Here is a 21,707-nt window from a genome sequence, read left to right as displayed (position 1 = left end):
TTCCACTTGACACGATCTCCCACATCTTCTACGCAACTCTACGCTGTCCTCAAATCGCATTCAATAGCATCCCTCCATCTCTTTTTTGGTCTTCATCTATCTCTTCTTCCTTCAACATTCATTTCTATAACTGTTCTTACAGCTTTCGATTCTTCTTTCCTCATACCNTCTATAACTGTTCTTACAGCTTCCGATTCTTCTCTCCTCATAACATGACTAAACAATCTAAGTCTATTTTCTCTCATCTTATCCTATCTTCTCTAGTCACTCCACTCATCCAACTAAGCATTCTCAACTCTGCTACACTTATTCTCTACTCTACTTTCTTATCAACCGCCCAACACTATGAACCATACATCATAGCTGGCCTCACAACTTCATACTAAATTTAAATACTATAATTAGTATTTATTTATATATTACATTTTAAAATCAAAGAACTACTAATCAGGATATAATTAAAGAAATAAGAGTTGATGTTGCTTTTGGAATAATTCACCAATTTCTCTAAAGGAAACACTATCTACAGATTTGCATCGAAGCGTTTCTTATGATAGTGATTTTAATCACTGTCAGATATCATCTNCGTTTTTCATGATAGTGATTTTAAACACTGTCAGATATCATCTATACTTGTCCCATCTATGCCTCGATCCCACTGTGCTACCGTTTTTTTATTTTATTTTCAAAATTCTGATTACACTAGTTTACAACAAAATTGACCTATGACTTTTTATAAAAAACTTTTTTATAAGTCTCTAGATATACTGTAACCAATTGTATAATATGATATGCATAATTTTTTACTAATACTTTCAAAATATTTATAATAAAAAAAAAAGAACATAAAAATACCAAAATATCATTTAGTTAACAGCGTTTATTATTTGAAAAAAAATATATAGGAATATATGTATAAATAAATAAAGACGTAGTTGCACAATCAGATGTCTAAAATAAAAAACACATGCTGTTGTGTTAAAAATAAATTAAACATTAACTTTTAAAAATAGATATTTTAAAATAATAATGTTTTTCACTAAAATGTAAATAATTTGAAGCTGAATGTTATTGTTTAACTTAAAGAAAAATATTGTTCAAATTATTTTGATTTTTTTTGCATTATTAATAAGTACAAATGGGGAATTAGTGTATACACAGCACCATCAGATACATATTTTAAGAGTACATGCCATTTTCTTATTTGGCAGAGTCCAGCACTGAGAAATAGATGACCAGTTGCATAAAGATGTAAATTGTTGATGTATTTAAATACAACAGCGAGTGCAAGATAAAATAAATTTATAATCTAAAATATTGTAGCAAAAATTATTTCCATAAATAGTATTAATTCATTTTTTTTTCAAATACTTCCACCATGCAATCTAACAATGCTTATTTGGCAAGAGTATATGAGAATAGTTAAAAAAAAGTTAAATGTAAAAAAAGCTCTTCAACTAGTTTCAGTTAACTCTGAAAAATAAAAACAAAATATTTAATTATTATTATAGAATAAAAGAACCCTACATCTATGTGTGTGTTTTACATAATTTTAGCACCCTAAGGATTTTATATAAATAGTATATTTAGGTTGGTGAATAATATAGCATACCAGGTATAATTGCTGCTTTTCGTTTTTTAAGTTCATCTTCAGTTATTCGATTACTTGCAATAATATTATGTTGACCAGCCCTTATTGGTTTAGCTATTAATAACAAATTGATATAAGATAATGTAAATTAATGATACCTATTTTTTTTTAAATATACCAATTTGTGGACTAGGACCTCTGCGAGCTAAATTCTTTTGCCTTACAGCATCTTTAATACGATCAACTTCATATTGGTACCTTTTCCTATCACGCATAGCACCTTCTTTAGCATCTTTTAAAGCTGCTTCAAGGGCCTATATTATAATTACCATTTATTTTATAACAGTAGAGTTCAAAATATTTTTTTTTTAACTAACAAACCTTCACTCGGTCCATTGTAGCACGCAATCTTTTCTCTAATTTGGGTAGTTCACAACGTAAGTCGGCATTATCCCTAACTAGCTGTTTATGAACTTTAGTTAACTGGTCCAAGTTATTTTCTAGGAAACTGATCTTTTGTCTTTGAGCTAAAGTACCACCACTACTAGCTTCATCTGTATCATCAACAGTAGCAGATTTCTTCATACGTGACTACAATAAAAATATAGATAAATTTAGAATAAAACAATAGCAAAAGTTTATAAAAACCCACTTGCAAATCTTGGACAAATATCTTTCTTAAATTATGTAATGTTTGAAGCTCTTTGGTAACTGTGTCTTCTAAACCTTTCAGATCTTTACGAGCTTGTTCACGACGTTCATTTGCTAAAACAAATTCTTGAAGACGTTGACTCTTTTCTTGATCTTCTTGGAGTAATTTGTTGTAATCAGTTTGTAACTGTTGTAGAGCTAATGAATATTTTTGTACTTGATCTTTAAGTTCAGTAATTAAAGCTTGTTTTTCACTAATTTCATCTCTTAATTCAGCAACCTCAATTTATTTTACATAAAATATAATTATTTTAAATATTAAGAAATCATTATTTATTTATTTTTCATATTTGTTAGTACATATTATTATTTAACATTATTTAGCATTTTTGATAATAGATTAAGAAATATTATTTCTTAAGTAATGAACATCAAAATAATAGAGCAACAATTATTTAATAAGTAATGATTATTAATTAAATTTCCAATCCCTCCCTCCTACTAGTGTAGGTGTTAATTTTTTTTATTAATGGGGCAATGCAAACATACAAAGCTGTTATTAATTTTTTTTAAATGGGTACTTTTTATTTACACAGGGTAGAATAAAGTTTTTTTTAGTCTTTTCCATATTTTTGTCATTTTGGTAGTATGATTTCATAATGCCTTAAAAATGTGTTTATTATTTGTGAATTGCTCAAAGACCACAAATTGTCAAATAACAGTAATTAATATACAAACTGGAGCGGTAGCAAACACTAAAAATGATGAAAACATTGATGTCAATAAATTAAAAATAGGCATTTTGTGGAATACTATATAAGATCAAACTAAAAACCTAATAAAAGTTCTCTAATAAAATAAAATCACTGCCACAGAACATTAGATAGTTCTACAGTCATGTGAAAAATAAAATATTCTTTTTTCAATTATTTAAAATTTAAATTTTTTGTTATTATTTTTATTTTATTTTTGTAAGTAAAATTAATTTCCAAAATTATTTTCTAAACTTAATAAAAAAAATATAAATAATTAATTATTGTAATATAAACTCACCTGTTTATGGTGAACATCTCGTAACTGATCCATTTGTTGTTCAAGAGCAGCACGCATGCTAGTTGCCTTTTCTTTTTCTTCAGCTTTTTCTTTAGATGATGATACAATATGTACTTGCTCTAAATTAAATTAATTAAGTTTGTTAAAAAAAACGAAATTCAAACAACTCTTTCATATCATTTCTATGTATAAAAAAAAATTAATATTTAACCAGAGGACATCCTATAAAAAGTTACCCTTTACAAAAAAATGTTAATTCAGCAAATTTTTTCTCAACTGGTCTATATATTGTCTTTATTAGGTTTTTATAAAAAAAAGAGCAATTGTTCTTAAAGAGAAGTGTTAAAAATTTTGCATTCAGCGATAAATCAATAACCTTGTACAAATAAATAAATTATCAATTGCTAAAAAATTTGGTTACGCATACCCGCAGCTTTAACTTTAGCAAATTCTTCTCTTAATGCATCAACATTTTCTTCTAAAGCACGTTTTTTGTTTTCTGCTTCTTTCAATGATTCTTGCATAGATTTCAAGCGAGCTTCATTTTGGGATATTTTCAATCTACTCTCTGCAAGTTCCTTTTCATAGTCACTAACCTAAATAAAAAACACTAATTTATTAAAGAAATATTAATTTTATAAATAACATTAAAAAGTTACATAAGTTATTAAAAAAAAAATTTAATTAAATTTTTACCAATCAATAAATAAATTTTAATTTAGTCATAATATATTGATACGAAATAAATAATTATATTGTACATATTAGCAAGTGCAACAACTTAAAAAACTTTATATAAAGTGGTTAAAAGATAAGGGAAATTTCAAATTTTTTTAATTTAGTACTCATTTTTATATTAAACTGGAAGATAAATGATACCTTTTTATTCATGTCACTTTGATTAGTTTCAAAGAAATTGCATCGTTGAACTAAATTTTTAACTTCTGATTTCATTTTGCTAATATAGAGCCTGGCAACAGTAAATTCTTCTTCTAATTTACAATTTCCATCACTTATGGCTTGTTGCTTCACAACATAATTAAAAAAAAAAAATGTTATACTTGGACTGGTTGAATAAAGAGAAAATGAATATGTAATTACTTACATTTAATTCTGCTTCGCTACCTATAGCCACACCAATTTCTGAAATATCTTTGAGAAGATTTGAGAGCATGTCAGTTGTACGTTTCTTTTGGTGTGCTGACATATCTTTTAATTGTTGTAATTCAGAAGAAGCCATATTGTAAGATGACTAAAAAATAATAAACAAGATAAATAAAAAATATATAATAAACTAAGAATTGAGTTCAGTAAATAATTAATTTAATTTATATTGTCATTGAAAATTGTATTTTTTAAATTAATTATATTTTTTATATTTACCTCTTTTTGTGATAATTCTTCAATAAGATTTTCATTTTCTTTATTTTTAGCATCAACTTCTTGACTTTTTTGGTCATAATTAACAGCAAGTTCTTCAAGAGCTTGTAATACTTCTTTAACTTCTTCTTTGGCACTTTCGTTTTCTTGAGTAATACGATGCATTTCTTGTTGCAACTGTTCATAATCCCTTTGTGTTGATGTCAAGAGCTATTACATAAATATATAAAATAAATTTTGTAAAGTATGCAAATTACACAAAATATTTGATTAAAAAAATTCTATAATGCAATGAGAACTTTCAAAATTTTCAAGAACGTAATTATGATGGGTATAGTTTGAAAATTTGTTTGGAGGAAAGCTATAAACCCATACTCTATTTCATAAGTTTGGGTAGCATAATTTATAAGACCTGGCAAGGATTTTTCCTAATAATTTGCTTTCTCTTTTCTTTTCATTTTTAAAAATTCTGTTCATTTGTGGGGACTAAAAATATGTTTATGGAAACTTAAGCCTTCATATTCCCATATAAATTATACTAATTGTAATAACCTTATTTTATATTAATACCAAAAGTCATAAATATTGCATTGATATACTAATTAAAAAAAGGGCTGTTTAAATAACCTCTTCTTGTTCCATAATTTGTTCTTTAAGCTTTTCAATATCCTGACTTTGTTGATTTATTTCTTCATCTTTGTCATCTAATTGTTGATATAAAGCTTCACGTTCTTCTTCTAGCTTTTGTCGCTCTTCGGTTGACATAGACTCTGTCATAACACCGCCTGGTATTGCTGGTACTGGACCACCAAACTCTATAAATAGATAAATTGATTATTATTTCAATTATTTAAATAATTATATAAATTATTTAATTTTACTACTACTTGAAAGAAATACTTTTAACATTATAACTATTTAATAATTTATTGTTATATAACTAAAATTAGAAGTCTAAAGTACAAGTAAATATTTGAAATATATAGACATATACAGAGTAATTCATTAAGGATAAGACACTCATTTTCTTGTTAACTATTGAAAATTTTAAATTTTTGGTAAGGAAAATATTGTTTAATTCAAAAAACTCTACAATAATTTGTAGTAATATCATTTTTCATTCCTTCGAGATAAAAAAAATTAATTTGAATTTTCTTAAATTTATTAGATTTGTTCCTATAATTTAGGGATGGGCAACTCAAAGTTACTAGAGGGCCAATTTTTAGAAAATTAAAATCTAGCGGGCCAGAGCATAGTAAGCAAAAAAAAAAAAAAAGGTCATTCAAAATTTTTTTGTTTATAATGTAATAATACAAAACGGGTTATTAAAATAATTTAATTAAATATAAATAGATATTTGTTTAGTGGGAGTTTTGAGCATGTGTCGCTTCTAATGACAACGCGGCAAAATCGACTTCTATTTCGGACGAAGAAACACGAAGTAGGTGACTTAATGTTTCATCTTTAAGTCGATTTCTATGCTTTGATTTAATATGTTTCATGTTTGAAAATGTACATTCACAAATTTAAGTAGTCCCAAACATGGATAACATTTTTAATGCGAACTCTCGTAAAAGTGGATATTTTAAAATAGGTAGTTTTTTCCAGAAGCTTATGTCAATCTCTTTTGTAGATAATAATAATGGATTTGTTTGCAACTCACATAATTCTAATTGAAGTTCAGCATCTTGCTTTTCAATTTCAACTGCCATTGGATTATTAAACAAATTTATTTGAGGGCGCATAAGTTCAATTTCTTCAAATCATCTTTTGAATTCTACAGTTAATTCGTCCAGGTAGGTAATGCAATGTTGAAAATTAAACTCATCGTTCAATTCTATTTTTATAATTTCGCAACACGGAAAATGAATTAGTTTTTTTTCAACGACTAAATTTTTAAAAACTACTAATTTTTTTCTGAATCTATCTTAAAATCCAATAATTTGAGAAATTGTTTGTTTTTTACCTTGAAGTTGTAAATTTAATTTATTTAAATGTTGAGAAATATCAGTTAAAAATGCCAATGAACATAAAAATTGTTTATCAACCAATTGGTTTTCCAAATACGTAGTATCAGTTTTAATATTTGTTTTAAAAAACTCAAATATTTCTTTTCTCAAAACAAAAAAAACGTTCTAGACACTTTCCACAACTTAACCAGCGTACATCCGTGTGTAATAGTAAATCACCATACTCACAATCAAGTTCCTCCAAATATGTAATAAAATTACGGTGGTTTAAACTACGGTTGCCTCCTCTAATGAGATTAGAAATTTTAAAAACAGTATTCATAACTCTGTCAAGTTTCATTATTTTTCCACACAACGCTTCCTGATGAATAATACAACATATAGCAGGAACATTAACGTTAAATTTGCGTAATAATCCAACAAAACCAATATTTTTGCCAACCATAGCTTTGGCACCATCTGTCACAACCGATGACATTTTTTTGAATCCACCAAATGGTTCAATTGCGTTTTTTACTGCATTAAATATATCACTTCCTTTGGTAGTTTCATGCAAGGAACATAATTCTAATACCTCTTCATACACTTCAAACTGTGGATATATTACTCTAACAAATATTAAAAGTTGACTTACATCCTGTAACATCTGTGCTTTCATCCAATGCAATCGAAAAATATGCACAATCCGTCATAATAGTTTGCAATGTCTAATGAATGGCACTATCAATGTCAGCTATAAGACGTGTCACTGTGCGCCTTGAAAGTGAAAATTTTTCAAATTCACTGGCAATTTTGTTTTTGTTAATTGATTTAGCCATTTTTACTGCACAATTTTTAACAAATTCGCCATCATTCAACGATTTTTTAGATTTTGCTATTTCGTTAGAAATTATATATGAAGCCAATAAACTTGATTGTTGTGAAGTTGTTGCTTTTGTCATCACATTTTGTTATGATTGAAGTTTTCTTTTGAGATCAATTACAACACTCTCTCTTGCATCACCAATGTATTTTTCATATTTGGACAAATGCTTTGTCATGTAATGTCTTTTTAAATTATATTCTTTTAAGACCACAATAACGCTTAAACAAACTAGACATTGAGGTTATTTTTGTATGTTAATAATAAATAAATAGTCATTCTCCCATGAGGTATTAAAAGTTCTATTTTCATCATCAATTTTACGCTTTTTTACGGACATTATTAGGCACTACAAAAACACGAAAATAATAAATTCAACGACAACACGACACAAACGATACAAAGAAACTGATATAATTAAATAGGTTGCTACAAACAGCTATGGTTAAAAGCTATATGTATACATACGTGTGTATATACTATAACTATTTTATGACATTTATACATTTAACGATATTCAATATCAGATAACAATTATTATATCGATAAGATAGAGTATGGACTATAGACTATACATTATAGATTATAGAGTATAGACGATAAACTTTAAAATTGTATGTTGCAATTTAAAAATGTAACGCGGGCCAGATAAAAATAGCCAGTTGCCCACCCCTGCTATAATTCAATGGCAATAAGTTAAAAATAATTAATATCTTAATTTTAAAAATATATACATTAATACCTTTTTTAATATCAACTTGAATATTTGGAGTTGATGCTTCCATAGGATCTTGTAAGTTAACCTGTTCATCTTCTTTTACTGTTTCTCCACACCTCCAACTAAATTTAAATAAATATAATGATTTCAATTATCTATTTAATAAATATTATGTTTATAATTTTTTTTGAAGACGTTTTAAAAAGAAGAATCAATTTTTATTTAGTTATTGATAGTTTTTAACTTTATAGTTATTATCTAAAAAAATTAATGGAATATTTATTAGTTAGTAAACAAGTTAATTCATTTATTATATACTATTCAATAACACGTAAAATAAAATAACTTTGATAATTTTTGTTAATTTAGTATAAATTGTCTTAAAAATTATAAATTAAAACAATTTTTATAACTATTGATTTACTAAATATTTCTTTGTTACTTTCTTTATTAAAAACTTGTTAGATTATAGAACACTTCAAAATCCTATAATTAAAACTAAACATATAATAAAATAGTTGTTTTTTTATTAAAAGAAAATATATTTATATATTATGTTATATAATATAATAAAAATTTTTACATAGTCCTACGTATAATAACCTGCAGAATTTTTTTTAAATTAGTCTATTATATAAACACAATTATTATAATTAGAATATTAATAATTTTTGTGTATACCAGGGGTGTATTTAAGTAAGATATGGGCCCCCCTTGATCCAGGCGCTATCAATATTTTTTTAGGCAACTTCAAATAAATAAGAACTTAATGTCCTTTTTTTCATCATTACTTTAATTTTTAGCAAAAAAAATTCAATAACATGTTTAACAAAGTAAAAAATATTAAATACCCTCCTAAAATAATTTTTGAATAGGCCTAAAGGGAATATCTCAAACGTTAACCTTATACCTAATACATTTTACTATATTGTCTTTTTGAATTTTCCTGATTTTCATAATAACATTTTTAATATATTTTTGTTACACTGATTCTGATGTAATATTTTTTCTGCAAAACACTTATCGTGCCCGGCGTAGCGGGGTACCCCTACCGGAATCAGTGGCCTACTTATGATGACGGCTCGTAGGGCTCCGGGTCCGCGGCGGAGCCTAGTTTAGTAATAATTTAAGTAAAGAATTTAAAGCTATCAAAAAAAAAAATATATAATTTTTACCGGTTTAACTCAGATTGCAATTTATCACATTTCGCTTTGAAACGAGCACACTTTTCTTTCTCTTTCTCATAACGTCTTTTCCATTCTTCAGCCGTTAACTCTTCATTAACAGTAATAACATTTTTAATTGTCTTTGCTCTATAAAATTAAAATTACATATTATAAAATATTAGCTACAAGAATGTTTTATTATAATATTATAGCATAATTTTCTTAGTTTTAATATTTTAATTAATTGTTCATTTTGTATACTGATATAATATTAGTCTATTCTTAGTCTGTTTAAAACTCTTATATTTAAGAATAATGAATTATTTATTTGCCATTTATAAATTCAACTAAATTTAAAATTCTGTTAAAGTTTCTGTGTGGGAATCTGTTAAGGAATCATGGTTAACTCAATTTACATATTAGTATTCAATAAAAATCTAAATTATATTGATTCACTGAAGCAAAAAACATAATTTAAAAAAGAAAATAAGAATTTCATAAATAGACGTAGATAGCTGAATTTTATAGTTCTAAAGAACATTGTTCGAAGTAAATATATCTTACCTTCTACCAAAATCCAAAGTAGATTTAGTTTCTGATTCATTAAAAGATGCTGGAGAACAACAAATAATGATGGTGGTTCGTGCATTACCACCCAATGATTCTTGTAAAATACGTGTAAGCTTAGAATCTCTATAGGGTATATGTGTCTTTTTATCTTCTGCCAATGCTGATATAACATTTCCCAAAGCTGAGAGAGACTTATTTATATTCTTTGCTTCGTCTAATACCGTACCTTCAGCACCAGTTTTACTTACCTGAATAAAAATATGAAATTAATCAGTCTTAAAAAAATAAAGTTTTATACAAACAATTTGCAAAACAGTAATCAAATTAACGGTTTTAATAGTTATTTTTTTAATCAAATAAATATTATTTATCTTAAACAAAAATTATTATGTTATTTTAATATATTATTAACCCGTCGTATGGTAAAAAGTCTTTTTTATGCTCACAGATTAAATATTTTTCATTTAAAAATATATATATATAATTATTTTCTGCAATAATAGCATTATACAAAAATAATTTTGTATAAAAAATCATCCAAATACGAGTTTTTTAAGTTAACATCATCTACAATTGATTTTCCAGTGTCTGTATTATCTGAATATTCATTATTACCATTTTGGTTATCATCAGAATCTAAATTGTCATCAGAATAACTACACCATAGCTCATCATCATACTCCTATAATAACTTTTTATAAACTGTCTTTGTCATTTTTTCGTATTACAAAAAAAAAAATAATTCTATACATCTGTACGAAACAACACTTAATATAAAACTATTGTGTTTACCAGTCATATGTGATTAAAAATTTCCAATTATAAATGCCTGGGACTTTAAGATGCTAAAGATAACACATAATTTCCAAAAACAACATAAAACTAAACCCAGTCTATTTTTATGTATGTTATTCAAGACTATTGCAGTTTTCAAATATCAATACATAATATTATATATTTTATACAAATTATTGATATGTCCAGGGAAATTATTTACCCTGTGGGCTGTACACAGATTAAAATTTTGGTTAATATTTTTAACTTAAAATAAGTAGCAAAATAAATACCTTTTCACTACCAGCTAAATCAACTAGATAAAGTTTACCAGACAATTTCTTTTCATTTTCTAAATTTTCTTGTTTGACATTTATTAAAAAGACGCTATGACTTCTTGAACTGTGTTCATTCATATCTATAGAAAAACAACACATATAATTAACCATAAAATTGATAAAAATAAAAAAAGGCTAGTAAAAATGTTTTACTTGTCACAGCAATATGTCTATTTGCTTTTCCTTCTTCGATCACAGCAAATACTTCTTCTGGACTAGAAACAAAACGTTCTGTAGCACCTTTTACAAAAGGAACACGGTTCTTATCTTCATGTACACTTAGATTTACTTTAGAAACTGAAAAAAACACAAAAATAATTTAAAAACGTTTATTAGCTTCGATGCGAAGCGGAGAAGGTATTAATTTTACTATGATGTGTTTTTTTTTTTTTATGTCTGTTGCCACTTTTTCTCAGCTCTCACTGGACCGATTTCTTTCAAAAATACGTCAAAAGATCACAAATCGTATCTAGTTGAAGACATTACCCTTAAAAATTGAAAAAAATTCCCTCGTTCCCCGCAAATGGGGGAAATATCCAAAAAAATTACAAATTTAAAAATCGCTAATTTTCGAAATTTTTTCACTTTTTTTTCTTAAAACTTCCATAACTTTTTGAAAAATCAACAAATCAACATAATTTTTTTTTATACTAAAACCTTAGATATTTACCTTTCATTTGATATCATTTTTTTGAAAATCTATCACTTAACCTGCTCATTGGGGGGGATTTAAAATGGCAACTTTTTTACAAAAATTAATTTTTTCAACTTAATTTTTGAAAATGTTCCGGAAAGACTGCGTCCTTTAAACATATATCAAATTAAAGCTTATTTTATGTACTACAAAATGAAAAAAAAAAATTTGTCCCGACACTTTTTTTTCTACATTTAAACGGCTGCCGTAGTTAAAAAAACACTATTTTTGTGTTAAAATTTTCGATTTTCGATTTTAAATTTTCAACTTAAAAATGCTATAACTTTTTGAAAAATGTATATATCAGCACAAATTTTTTTTTTCTAAATACATTATAAGTACATCTTTCATTTGACATACTTTTTATTAAAATTGGACAATTTCCCCTTATATAGGGGGCGTTCAAAACTTAAAATATTGTAAAAAACATAGATCTTTTTCAACTGAACTTTTGAAAATGTTCCGGAAATACTGCGTCCTTTAAACATATATCAAATCAAAGGTTATGTTATATACTATCAAATGAAAAAAAAAAATTTGTCCCGACATCTTATCTTCTATGTGCAAATGGCTGTCGAAAATTTAAAAAAAAATGTAATGTTTGCGATAAAAATTACATTTTATCGGGATGTTTTTTGTACTTAAAACTGCCATAACTTTTTCAAAAATGAACAAATAAAAATAATATTTTTTTGTATTGAAACCTTAGATATTTCCCTTTCATTTGATATAATTTTTTTTGAAAATCTAACACTTATTCTGCTCACTGGGAGGATTTAAAATAGTAACTTTTTTACAAAAAATAACTTTTTCAACTTAATTTTTGAAAATGTTCCGGAAATACTGCGTCCTTTAAACATATATAAAATTAAAGCTTATTTTATGTACTACAAAATGAAAAAAAAAATTTTTTCCCGACGATCTATCTTCTATACGCAAATGGCTGTCGAAAATTTAAAAAAAAATGTAATGTTTGCGATAAAAATTACATTTTATCGGGATGTTTTTTGTACTTAAAACTGCCATAACTTTTTCAAAAATGAACAAATAAAAATAATATTTTTTTGTATTGAAACCTTAGATATTTCCCTTTCATTTGATATAATTTTTTTTGAAAATCTAACACTTATTCTGCTCACTGGGAGGATTTAAAATAGTAACTTTTTTACAAAAAATAACTTTTTCAACTTAATTTTTGAAAATGTTCCGGAAATACTGCGTCCTTTAAACATATATAAAATTAAAGCTTATTTTATGTACTACAAAATGAAAAAAAAAAATTTGTCCCGACGATCTATCTTCTATACGCAAATGGCTACCATATTGAAAAATATACTATTTTTGTATGATAATTATGGGTTTTGTATTTTATTTTAATAGAAGTTGATGTTGCTTTTGCAATTATCCATCAATTTTTTAAAATTAAACACTATCTACAGATTTGCATCGAAGCGTTTCTTATGATAGTGATTTTAATCACTGTCAGATTAAATCTATACTGGACCCTACTATGCAATGTCTCCACTATGCCGCGACCCCACTGTGCTACCGTTTTTTTTTTACTTAATTTTTCTTTCAATGAGTGTAACAAAAATTTTTTTTGTGTTATTAAAAGAATCACTCAAATATAAATTAATATTATAATAATACTTAGTGTAAAAAATTGTAAATCAAAAATATAGTCTCAAGTGCAAAATGTCTAATATTTAATGTTTTATCAAATTACTGCCTAAATTAGAAAAAGTCACAAATATGTGAGAATAAAAATGATTATATTTCTATGATTTAAGCATATATAATACCTACTACATAACAACTACAAGTTTTAATATTAGGTTTAAAATTTTTTATATTTTTATACTTTGTATTACCATCTAATAAATCTCGAATTTTATCCATGTATATTTCAAAGTATGATACTTTTATATGAAACTCTAAATTTTCCTCCATAGCATAGATATGATTAAAAATATCATTGACTATACGTGGTATAATTCCTTGCTTTGATGGATCACCAATAACTCCTTCCATTGTGTGAGTTTTACCAGAAGATGTTTGACCATATGCAAATATAGTTCCATTATATCCACAAAGAACATCTGATTACAACATAAAAAATTACAAAAATTGTAGTTCTACCTTATATCTAAATTTCCAACAGTTACAAGAATAAGTTAAAGCTAGTATTTTCTATGAAACCGACTAAGCTAGGTTTTTTACAAACAAACTTTGAAAAAAAAAATTTTAATTCAGAAAATACAAAATGCATTTAGTAATATTAATTTCATTCTTGTCAAAAAACTAATAAGAGTTACAATTTGTTAATAATATTAGATCAATCAATATAAAATTACCGGAAACAATTGATTTAGCAGCATCCCCATATACTTTATCTTGAGAAGCATTTGGTTTGAATACTTTATCAAATAAGTATACTTTTCCCTAAAAAAGGGAAACAAGGTTATTTTACAAAATTATTACTATAGATATTAGTAATAGGATCATTAATAATAAAAAATAAGCTATAATGCTAGATTAATATAAACACAGTAAAGTTTAATAAACTGCCACTATTCTCAACTATTAAAAATGTTTCTTAAATTAAAAAAAAAACATATCATAGTAAAATTAATACCTTCTCAGCTTAGCATCTTAGCTAAAAGAAATTTATAACATGCAACTTGAATAATGAAATCTCAAGTTTTTATTGCTTTATATATATTTATTTCATTGTCCTTACAATATGAAGTCTTTAAGCTAATTGAAGCCTTTAAATAAAAAAGATTTAATCTTTTGTAAGGGAAATAACAGGTAAAATGTGTTATCTAATAATTTCAAAATGCTAGATGTTGTAATTATTATATAATAAAACATTAAAAAAAATTTATTAAAATTTTTTATTGAACTTCTTTTTCTTTTCTTTTTTTAATTCCACAAGCATAGTGTTAAGTAAGATATGGTTTTGCTTTGCACATCTCAATTTTTTTGTTTTAATTTTATGTAATTTTCATTGATAATACGACCACTAAAAAATAGTTTTTTATGATTATTCAGTTTTTTTCTTCCACCTGTTGTTTGAATAATATTTAGTAGATTATTATGAAGTATAATTGTGAATACACCTAAGTATTTTAAAGGTATATTATCCTTTTTTAAATTATTATTTAATTTACATGTGGGACTAATTTTTGGTAAACTGCTTTTGAAATTATATTTTTTTTACAACATATATCGAGCCTAGCATAGCCGGATACTCTTACTGAACAAGGTGGACTACCTGAAGAACAGCCCATAATGCCTAATGTGCCATAAGAGCGTAAGGGATCTGGCAAAGCCTAGTTATTAACTATTACTCTATTTTTAAAACAGTAAGCATGTTTAAAAATAAAATTTATCAAAAAGAATAAATAACAACATTTAATGTGAATTATAGTGAAGTTTTTGATAAACACCACAATATAGTCTAACAAATATATTTATGTGAATCATTCGATTTTTTTTCCTTTCATCAAACATTAAACTAGGAGCAATTTCAAAGAACAAAGGGGGCAATCAAACAACATACCATAGTTCTTAAACCATAATATTACTAAAATTTCAACATTTTACTAACTGAGATACAATATTAATATGTTGAAGTGGTCAATGGTGTATTTAGAGGAGGTTAGGGGATTGTAATCCTTAATTTACTAGCAATGTTTGAATTTTATAGTCTCACATAAAACATTTGATTTGATGAACTTTTTTTTGCTCATTAGTATTTTGGTGATTAACAATGCAGAGGAAAATAATCTCCCTCCCAAAAATTTTTTGGCAGACTTTGAAAGCCTACATAAATATTCATTTATTTTCCTCAAAGTCCACTAAAAGCTTGGACTGTCACTGCTTAAAACAATATTAATATTAAAAAGTTAGAAATTAAAGAAAACTGAGTCATATTTTATACATGGGTATTATAGACTTAGCACAACAGAGACTAAACACTATACACATATAGTGCAGTAAGTATGGTCTATCTGTTAATCCAAATAAAGCAGAGGTCGTTATGTTCACTAGAAGGAGAACAGGACTTGACAGTCTTGGCACTCTTACAATAAATGGATAAGAAATTAGCTTAAAAACAGAAGTAAAATACTTGGGTATTATCTTAGATAGTAAGCTAAAATAGAAATCACATGTTGAGTCAAAAATCAAAAAAGCAATGATTATACTGTGGACTTGCAACGAGCCATGGGAAAGACATGGGTCTTAAACCAATAGTTATGTATTGGTTGTACACTTCAGTGATTAAACCTATGATATTGTACGGTGCCCTAGTCTGGTGGACCAGAACAGCACTTGTTACAGCTAGAAAAGAACTTAGTTGCATACACAGAATGGCTGCCATAGCCATCATTGGAACATTAAGAACTACACTAACGGTCGCATTAGAGGCACTAATCGAATTGCCTCCTCTGCACCTAGAGGTTAAAGCTCACGCCAAAGCCATAGCACTAAGATTCCACAACTTAGGTACTTGGACTTAGGAGATTGACACAGCAGAACACGGTAAAATACTAAAGGAGATAGACCAGAGCTTTTTGGAATACCCCTTGGACTATATCAAACCAGTTCTTAAGAATAACATTTCTTACAAAGAGGAAATCACTATACGTAGAGAATGGAATTTTAACCATCTCACTGAGAAAGGAGGATTTGTAATACATACAGATAGATCCAAAAAATCAGAAAAGGTAGGTGCTGGCATTTGGGGTCTAAAACCTCTAATAAATGTCAATGGACATGATGTCCACCTCACTAATAACTAAAACTAAAACTTATACATGGGTTATAATAATAAATTCTTTACTTTTTTCCACAAACCTCAGTTTGTGGAAAAAAGTAACTTATCCCTTATTGTTTTTAAAAAATATACATTCTAGAATTTTTTTTTGTTTTAATATTATGTAAAGAATTTTGATGAGAAAAAATTTTCTGATTATAGTTTACAAGTATATTAATTACTGGAAAATTATAAGGGAAAAAGTTAACTAATTTTTTTTGTTGCACTAAATGTGATATTATATATCTGTGATAGCTATCCTATTAAATTTTAAAAGTGAAAAAAATGTTCAAGTTAAGAAAAGAAGACCTTTAATTATTATATTTTGTTTATTTGCTTATAAGTACATTAAAAATTAATTAACATATTAATAATTAAATGGGGAAATTTTTGAAAACAGTTGATCAGTTCGACTAATGCTATACTATGAACAAAAAATTAAGTTATTTAATGGTACTCACTCCAATGGTTATACAATTCTCATCAGGTCCAGTAGGAAACTTTACTACAAACTTAGAACCAGCTTTTTCTTCTGAATCATTAAGAGGACGGAATCGACACACAACTTTAATGGAGTCTTCAGCAGCAATTTCTCTTTCTGCAGCCATTTTTGAATTTTTATTTGTTTAGACTTAAAATCGAAGTATAAATATTCACTATTTATAAGTGAATAATATTATATGATGATACTGTAAATAACGCAAAGGCGCAATAATAAAACAGTATGTTAACAAACTGATTTTTGACTTAATGCATTGGCTTGCACAAATATAATTTCATTAACAACTGATGAACATCATGGTTATTATTGTCATTAATATATTTGTTGTGTGTAGATATGTGTCTAGTACAAACTAAAAAAAGACAGCATTCGAAGTAGCTGAATAACATCAATTACAATTATTTTTTAGTAACACTTAATAGTTTAATTACAAATACCAAATGTACAGTGATTACAATTGACTACGAACAGTGTCGCTGTACAAAATTATCATAAGTACTTGGAAATGTTATTACTTAAAGTTCAAAAATATACCAAAAAATAAAACTAAAAAAAAAAAAAATTATATAAAATATTACCACGAAAAAACTACAACACACCTAACCCGGTCGGTGATTACACGACAATTCCGATTCGATATGGTTCCTTCCTCAGATGTCCGCAATACCAATTGCTGCTATTATCGTTAGTAGCAGCAGTGAACGTGGGAGGTACAACGGTAGCTGCCACGGAGTACTTTGTGTGGTCGGAGCTATGAACGCAATACCGTCGAAATAATCAGCAAACAAAGCAGTCAGCCGCAGCGTTACGTCACCGACCGGAACGTTCTTTGAAACATTTTTCTAAGATAATCGTAAACGGTAAAGAACTGATAAAATAAAATTATGCCGCTAACTTCCAAACCACAAACTATGATAAAATAGACTGGACACGACTATGTCGGCGAGAATGGGAGGAATGTGATCCAATTTTTGTTATATAAATTCTATAGGAGAAAAATTAGATAAGCAGTGAGCTCTAGCCATGAACGTATTTTCGTAGTACAAAATTAAAATAACAGAGTGGGAGAATTGGAAAAATACATGTAAAATAGTAGATGGCGCCGTTACTTCAAAATTCTCCTTTCTATGGGAAATTTATAACAAAATCCGGATCTCCTGCAAAGGCCAAAGAGGGGTGGCTTAGTCCCTTTAATTGCATTTTTGATTTTCGAGGATCATTAAAACGTTTAAGAGGTTGAATTTGTTTTTTTCGATTAACGCTCGAAGATCCCAAAAATGTGTGCCACGTGAAAAGTATTTTTAAAACCTACCGTTAAATCTATCCTGTATACAGGGCCGTCTTTAGGGGTTGCTCGGAAAGGCAATAGGATCCCTTATATTTATAGAAGCAAAGTTTAATAATAAAGAGAATAATCTACAAAATTTGTAAATTGGGTTTAATATTTAATATTGTAAACATATGGCGGGGTAACAAAGTGTATCGTAAGACAATTTTATGTTTGCGAAGATGTGCTGCCATAACTGATTGATTTTACTAAATACTGAATTTGTCATCTTACTCCGTCTTACCCTACACAAAGGAGGCCAACCCTTTAATATAATTTTTTTTTTAATTATATTTTTATACATTATTTCATTTTTTGGGGGTCAGCTTGGCTTTATGGGTAGAAACTTATGTTTCGGCGCACTGAGTTTCGGGATCGATCCTCGGGCTGTCAACGAGATTTTTCTAGTGATTTTCTTATTGTTGGTGTTTGATCTCTGGTGCAAGGCGGTCATAATTTCCATCCATCATTTGCCTAGCCAAGAATTATCTGACTCCCTAACATGTGAAAGAAGTCCACCACTTTCTGTATCATGTTAAGTTCGGGAACTAACAGGATGTAAAAATGATCATTTTTTTTTTTATTATTTCTATTATTGACATATTATTTTAAGTTACTGTCTCGGTAACTCAATTCTAAACAGTGGACTGTAAGGTTTACGTATAATTAACACTTTTATTTTGGTTAATAACTTTTACTTTATTTTCGTGACGACTACGGCGTACCATCCGTACATATCTGTAAAAGTCGCCGTGCGCAACCTAACTAACTAATAAAAATAAAAAACTGGTCAGAGAACACTATGTACGCTATTACCACAATGAAAATGGATCGAACAGTTACTATGACTCTAAAATATAGACAGGATTAGTAACATTCATGCGCGCACATTTATTTTAGTTGTGAATAGAAATTAATATTTAGAATGTTTTGATGTAATTTTTTAACATCAAAACTTTGGGTATTAGTACATTAAGGAAAATTTTTCAAATTTCTCTCTTAAATATTGTAAGAGTATTACTTAACACCTATTAATATATGAGACCCATTTCTTTTACTATAGTTTTGGTTACTAAGTTTTACAATCGTTTTCGTCATCTTACTCTATAGCTGGAAAATGATAATATTCAAGAAAACTCCAATTATGCCCCTTAGAAGATGAAAAAGAGACGATTGAAAAAATTTGTGTTTGGTAGATATAGAAGTAGTTCTCATGCAAAGTTCAATTCCATTTACAAGCCAAAAAAAATCGTAGAAAATTAACCCACCTAATTTAACAATTAACATATTGTTATTATTTATACAATCAAATATATCTAAATTTTAATAATAAAATAAATATATTTCATTTTTATAATTAATTTTTTTATTCGTTTTGAGATAAATAAATACAAATTTTATATTTTCTTAACTATTTAAAATATGGTGATTAATCAAGGTTGATGTGCTCATTCTTTTGGAAATTATTGAAAATTTTATATTTTTGTAAAAAAGAAATATTTAATTAAAAAAACATTACAATAATATTTTTTCTTTTATGAAAATTAAAAATTCTCAATAGATTCCAAGAAAACGAGTGCCTTATTCTTAATGGATAATTATGTATTAAATATAGTTGAGAAAATATAAAGTTTGTATATATTTATCACTAAGTAGATAAAAAAAAATCTATATTCTTCTCAAAACGTTTGATGAGTAACTGTGAGTATTGGTTTCATTGGAAAATTATCTACCATTATAACAAGCTTTGGACTCAGTGAAAAATTGGAGAATTTAAGACTAAAAGAATCCACCTTATGTAAAACGCAAAATAACATTAACTGATACTTTATCTTTTAAATAACAGATTGTTATTACTACTCAAGCTGTAACTGTTATAAATCACTGCCGTTACTAATATTTTCTCTCATAACTGGTAGCATAGATTAAATACATTTAATCTATGTGTATTTAATATATGCTGGTAGTTATCACAATTTAGTGTTGATAAGGCATGTTAGTGTGGTTAAAGTTTTTTTCCAAATCAACATTTTAAAGTAACATATTTTCGTGTTTAATTACAAACAACTACTAATTTAATAGATTAATTATTCTATTTTGTACTAGCTTAATTTGATTTATTAAAATTAATGTAAGTTACTTAGTTTTATCTTTACTCATAAATTTTTTTAAATTTATTATTTATATTATCAAAAAATCAATAGATGAATCAAATGCCTAAGACTATAGTAATCTTATAACATTTATAATCAAATAATAATAAAACATTTAACTGACAATATTGAATCACATAAAATTCATCAAGTAACTTAAATATGTCATATGCAAGTATTCTTTCTAAGAACCTCAAAAAGGGTCCACTTAAACTTAAAAAGTTACCAGAAGAGAAAATATTGCTAGTAATAGATCTATTCAAGTTATCAGAGTTGGACATCAAATTTGGTTCCTCTCATTTTGATGCCATATCTAGCTTAACTATTATTCAGAGGGCTTTTAAGTATTTTGTATCGCACAAAAATCTATATTATAATAACCAATTTGCAATTTGTTTATTAACACCATTTTCTTATGATTTGATATTAGATTTTACTTCAGATGTTAAAATAATATCTAAAGAATTGTTGTTAATACCTACTTCAATAAGTATTACAGAAGATATTGCAGCATACGATTTTGGACCTTTTTTAAAATTTGTTGCTCAATTAAGAAGTATTCATAAGGATTCTATATTCAGGGTGGTCATGTCATATAACAGAGATGATTGTTTACCTATAATAGATTCATTAGATAAAAATACATATAGTATTTTTAGTTCTCCAAGTTTCTTTTTTGACATAGTTTATATATGCAAAAATAATTTAGAAATAGATGAAATGGCTCAAAATATTTATGGAAAGTTAGCCTTATTATGTAATCCATGGTCATATAAAATTTGTACTCAAAGAAAACCAATGGCTATTATGAATGGAATTTCATCATTATTACCTCATCCTTTAGTACGATGCAATTACAAATGATCAATTAAAGTTTTATTTGTAATTTTTTTTTATTAATTTTGCTTATTTGTTATTTTAATTTCTAAGACTAATAATGTTTGTATGTTATTTTGGGATTTGCATAAGTCCAAAAATTATTATTTTCAGGTCACTTTAGTTTTTTTAGAAAATTATTTGTAAAAAACAAATACATTAATGTATTGTTATCATATTAGTTAAAAAATTGAGCAAGTTATTTAAACAATATTTTTAATAAAGTTGTTTTTTATAATACTTTGTACATAATTCTATTT

At 26.7% G+C, this 21,707-nt stretch overlaps 2 protein-coding genes across 2 annotated transcripts; one reads left to right on the top strand and one right to left on the bottom strand.

The window, feature by feature from the left end:
- Positions 1 to 862: 862 nt before the first annotated feature.
- On the bottom strand, positions 863 to 17,992 carry LOC126897422 (kinesin heavy chain). The gene is made up of 19 exons (XM_050670984.1): positions 17,051 to 17,992; positions 14,122 to 14,209; positions 13,639 to 13,866; positions 11,227 to 11,370; positions 11,029 to 11,153; positions 9,956 to 10,209; positions 9,401 to 9,538; positions 8,250 to 8,347; positions 5,303 to 5,490; positions 4,679 to 4,885; positions 4,401 to 4,547; positions 4,175 to 4,321; positions 3,723 to 3,891; positions 3,296 to 3,414; positions 2,244 to 2,522; positions 1,973 to 2,182; positions 1,770 to 1,905; positions 1,613 to 1,705; positions 863 to 1,473 (listed from the first exon to the last, which is right to left on the bottom strand). The coding sequence occupies exons 1-19, from the start codon at positions 17,195 to 17,197 to the stop codon at positions 1,454 to 1,456; spliced, it is 2,937 nt and encodes a 978-aa protein (XP_050526941.1). The 5' UTR covers positions 17,198 to 17,992; the 3' UTR covers positions 863 to 1,453.
- A 2,426-nt stretch (positions 17,993 to 20,418) lies between these two features.
- On the top strand, positions 20,419 to 21,647 carry LOC126897628 (uncharacterized). Its single transcript, XM_050671368.1, has 2 exons — positions 20,419 to 20,549; positions 20,623 to 21,647. Exon 2 carries the CDS (start codon positions 20,734 to 20,736, stop codon positions 21,433 to 21,435), a length of 702 nt encoding a protein of 233 aa, XP_050527325.1. The 5' UTR covers positions 20,419 to 20,549; positions 20,623 to 20,733; the 3' UTR covers positions 21,436 to 21,647.
- Positions 21,648 to 21,707: the final 60 nt, after the last annotated feature.

Source organism: Daktulosphaira vitifoliae, unplaced genomic scaffold (assembly GCF_025091365.1).
Source record: "Daktulosphaira vitifoliae isolate Bord-2020 unplaced genomic scaffold, ASM2509136v1 Scaffold_2, whole genome shotgun sequence".
NCBI lineage: Eukaryota > Metazoa > Arthropoda > Insecta > Hemiptera > Phylloxeridae > Daktulosphaira > Daktulosphaira vitifoliae.
Note: the sequence above shows the minus strand (reverse complement) of the source record. Positions and strands in the feature narration are given on the sequence as shown.

What these genes read in the sequence shown, in the direction of transcription:
- LOC126897422 (XM_050670984.1), bottom strand. Translation starts at nt 17,197, where the DNA reads ATGGCTGCAGAAAGAGAAATTGCTGCTGAAGACTCCATTAAAGTTGTG. An exon ending in TGCTAAATCAATTGTTTCCG is followed by an intron (nt 13,867 to 14,121) that starts GTAATTTTATAT and finishes TGTTGTAATCAG; the next exon opens with ATGTTCTTTGTGGATATAAT. An exon ending in GTAGCGAAGCAGAATTAAAT is followed by an intron (nt 4,322 to 4,400) that starts GTAAGTAATTAC and finishes TATGTTGTGAAG; the next exon opens with CAACAAGCCATAAGTGATGG.
- LOC126897628 (XM_050671368.1), top strand. Translation starts at nt 20,734, where the DNA reads ATGTCATATGCAAGTATTCTTTCTAAGAACCTCAAAAAGGGTCCACTT.